Source organism: Chelonus insularis, unplaced genomic scaffold (assembly GCF_013357705.1).
Source record: "Chelonus insularis isolate UGA/USDA-ARS -01 unplaced genomic scaffold, ASM1335770v1 contig_43_pilon, whole genome shotgun sequence".
NCBI classification, from domain to species: Eukaryota; Metazoa; Arthropoda; class Insecta; order Hymenoptera; family Braconidae; genus Chelonus; species Chelonus insularis.
In genome coordinates this window covers 64978-68931 of record NW_023276581.1, presented here as the reverse complement: position 1 = coordinate 68931, position 3954 = coordinate 64978, and the positions used below count along the sequence as shown (strand labels likewise).

Below are 3954 nucleotides of genomic sequence, written 5' to 3'. Positions count from 1 at the left end.
CTTGTCATTACGGAACGCAAATAATATTTTCTGGATACTAGGTTCGTCTGGAGGTACTTTTTTCCAATAATTTTCCTCAATGGGAGAGGTAAGGTCATTGACATAAAAAAACAATTCGTTATTAACCATTTTCCATGAAGGATATTTCTTAGGAAATTTCTTGACTTGATTATAACGATTCTCGTACTACAGATTGTGAGGAATACGAGATTTTTCTTAAACTTTGTCCTGACTATCAAAATTTAATTTTTCACCAACTGACTCCATTAATAATGCATATGAGAAATCAGGAATGTCTTGGTATGCTATTCGAGAATGTTTCTTATGATTGGCTGACTCATCGATATCTTCAAAAGCCCGTAACAAAGCATTAGGTGCTTCGTTCGCGGTCCCCCTATAGTAAACAATCGTTATGTCGAACATTGATAATAGCAATGTCTATCGAGCTAATTTATCTTTTAAACTAGTAGCTGTCATCAATGATGTTAAGGCTGAATGATCAGTAAATACGGAGAATAGAACTCCTTCTAGGAAATGTCTAAGTTTGCTAACTGACCAAATGACTCCTAAACACTCTTTTTCTGATGTATGGTAATTTCTTTCAGCTGGTAGGAAAGGTCTAGAAATACAAGTAATTAAATACTTAGTATCTTTCTCTTTATCATACTGGACCAGTACAGCACCAATCCCAGTATCGCTGGCATCAGTATACAATCTAAATGACAACTTAGGATCTGCTGGAAACAGTGTGGGAGCATCTATTAATGCTTGTTTCGACGTTTCGAATGACTTTTGAGCTTCATTTGACCATTTCCATGAACTCTTTGGACTACACAATTTATTCAAAGAACCTTGAATGTCCGCGACCATTTTTAGATGTCTATGATACCGATTTACCATACCAAGAAATCGACGAAGTAGTTTGGTGTTAGTTGGTACAGGAGAATCAAAAATAGGTTGAATCACTTTACTGTTTATGTGAACTCCATCTTTATCAGTTATGAAACCTAGATATTCAATTGGATTCTTACATAGTTTACGCTTATCAACATTCAATTCAAAACCTTGCTCTTTGAGAACTGATATTAATGTCTTAAGTAAAATAGCATGATCTTCCAATGTTTGACTCACTACGACCCAGTCATCTAAATACACAAATATGTGATCTTCAACAGATAAGCTAATATTCATTTTTGGTAGTTTTTGTTGGACTAATCCTCGTGATGTGCGCTAGTCTGGAGTATGTGGTGGGTGCTCCAGTTAACCCGAAACCCACTTATACTGACTACGACCTTCCACATGGAAAGCTGTGTAGTCTTGGACAATGGATAACGAAACTTATAGGTTCTAGCATTAAGACCTCTATAATTTACACATAATCTCCAACGACCATCTTTCTTTTGGACTAACAGTGGTTCACTGCTCGATGTACTATCACATCTAACAATGTAACTCTTTTTGATTAAATCATCAACTACATCTTGTAGGACTTTGATTTTGACTTTACTTCGTTTAAATGGTTTTCGGAGATAAGGTTCTACATTAGGTTTAATGTGTATTTTGTGTTTGACTTATTTACATAACCCTTCAACTGCACCAGTTTCAGTATCTTCAATTTGTTTATAAATTTTAGTTGCTACTTGGTGAGGATCAAGTTTAGCAAGACTCGTATTATTTCCACTGACTTCAAGTTTAACAATCTTTACTTTATCAGATTTGATTTGAGCAGTATAATTTAGGGATATTGGTTCAGGAGGAGGATTATTAGATTGCATTAATAGAATCCTTAATTGGGAGATAGCTTCTTTATCACGAGGTAAATATGTTTGTATTATTTCACTAGGATGACAATATTTTTCAACAAATAGAGCTACCATATGGTTACCTAATGACCAAGTATCATTAGTGAAATTCATTACCATCTAAGCTTTACGACAGAAATCCATTCCAAGGACAACGTCATCACGTAAATGTTTGACAGCGTATAACCATATTGGAACCAAATTTTCACCAATTTGCAATTTAAGAATTGCACCAAACTGAAATGGAAAAGACTCACTACTTGCTGTTACTATGCTACCATTCATATCCGCCCAAAGTTTAGAATATTGAACGATTTGTTTAAACAATTCTAATCTCATGAAACTTCTCTGTGCACCAGTATTTAATAAAGCTGGTATTTTTCTCTTAACTATGTGAATTGAACACTCAGCTTTGAATAAACGCGTTTCTTGTGGAGTAGTTTCTGGGGTTTTATTTATTATTACTGATAAATTGTCTTTAATTGGTCTTTTACTTTGTTTAATAATTCTAGTACATTGATCCAACGCTTGTTCTAAACGCGTAGTTGTACGGCGTTTCCCTCCCCCACTTAAAACGAGACATGCAGGGAGGGACTTGGACCTAATGTTGCTGCGTCGTCGAGCTCTCAAAGTAGCAGAGTCGCGCGCGCAACATCCTATCGATTTCACCGAGAGTGGAAGTGCAACTGAGGTGTTGGTAACCTGTTGCTCTTATTCTTCATCATCAGCCCAGTCAAGGTCAAACGCAAGTTGCCTATCCACGACTTGACATGTGGCTGCTGCGGTAGACTGTGATTCGTTGGACATCATTATCATCATTTTTCTTTTGATCTATTATTTTTGTAATGTTTTCAGTTATTTTATCTACTGATTCAATATTTTCATTCGATGAATCTACTTTTTGACATGTTTGTTGAAATGTCAGATTTAAATCTGGTCTAAAATCATTTCCCGCCAACAAATCATCAGTCATGAACTCTTCATCTAACGTAATGTCTTCACAGTTATTCGCCGATTTGATTATCTCATCATTAATGTTTTTAGGTTCTGAAATGTTAATGTCGGTACTTTCCCCATCCGACTGTGATTGTACTAAAGTCAGAGTGGGGTCTACCCGTTTTTTGGTCTCTTACTCGGGCAATCATTGCTATTATGTCCAGATTTACCCCAGTTGTAACACAAGCTTTTATCAGAAGATTTTGTGGCAAGAAAAGCATTAAATAGTCTATCCTGCTTAAAATTATTTATTTCAATATATTTATCAAGTAATAATTCTATATTTTTCAATGATTTTACAATTTCATTATTATGATGATTATTATTCGTATTATTACTAGTATGACGATTATTAGACTTACTAGTTATTGAAATAGAATTAATACTATCTTGTTGTTCATCTTCAGACTCTACTATTATTTCGTCTTCAATAACAACTTCATTGTCTTCAAGAGCAACTGCTTATAGATGACTTTGACTATTTGTTGATCTTGTATTATTATTATGTGTTTTGTTTTTATAGAATTACTTTTATTATTTGATGGTTTATGGTTATTTGCAGAAGTTGCTTCTGGCATTTTTCTATTTTTAGGTTTTCCAGTGACATTATCAGCATTAGAGTACATTATATTTTGCCTGTCAAATTCGCTAGCTAATTCGCACGCTTCTCGGTAATTTCTTTATGCAGTTATCGATCTATATTTACTTGATGGTAAGATTCCAGAAGTTATTATGCTGTAAATATCTTTTCATTCATTAATACCTTGTAGTTTTTCATACCAATATTTTCTATCTACGGGTAATTATTTAGTTTAACCTTCACCGGCCCAATGAGCTTGACCTTGAAATATGTAATCTTTGGGGTCATTCTGCGTAATATGATTTACATATAGTGGGCGCGGAAATGCTTCCTTTACATATTTTTTTTACGTTGAAATTGTGTATTTTCGTTGACTTGTGTTTTGCATAAATATAAATTTAATGCTATTAATTTCATTTTTCATACTTCTTGACGATTTATTCACATTCTTTAACACTACAAGAATATATCTACCCATTTATTTTCGATATTTCTTCTCGCTTTGTTTACATTCCTCAGCAGTATCGATAATTTATGGTATCAACTTAGCATCGTTTTTTTTTGCACATTCCTCAA

The 3954-nt window shown here is 34.0% G+C and overlaps 1 protein-coding gene across 1 annotated transcript; it reads right to left on the bottom strand.

Annotated features, from left to right (window-relative positions):
- Positions 1-438: 438 nt before the first annotated feature.
- Positions 439-3424, bottom strand: LOC118069811 (uncharacterized). Its single transcript, XM_035088142.1, has 6 exons — positions 3328-3424; positions 3161-3256; positions 1934-2245; positions 1585-1885; positions 1277-1440; positions 439-1145 (listed from the first exon to the last, which is right to left on the bottom strand). The coding sequence occupies exons 1-6, from the start codon at positions 3422-3424 to the stop codon at positions 439-441; spliced, it is 1677 nt and encodes a 558-aa protein (XP_034944033.1).
- Positions 3425-3954: the final 530 nt, after the last annotated feature.

Coding starts and splice junctions, on each gene's coding strand:
- LOC118069811 (XM_035088142.1), bottom strand. CDS start 3,424: ATGTACTCTAATGCTGATAATGTCACTGGAAAACCTAAAAATAGAAAA. Junction 1,886..1,933: donor CCTTGGAATGGATTTCTGTC/GTAAAGCTTAGA, acceptor CTTGGTCATTAG/GTAACCATATGGTAGCTCTA. Junction 1,441..1,584: donor GAAACTGGTGCAGTTGAAGG/GTTATGTAAATA, acceptor TTACATTGTTAG/ATGTGATAGTACATCGAGCA.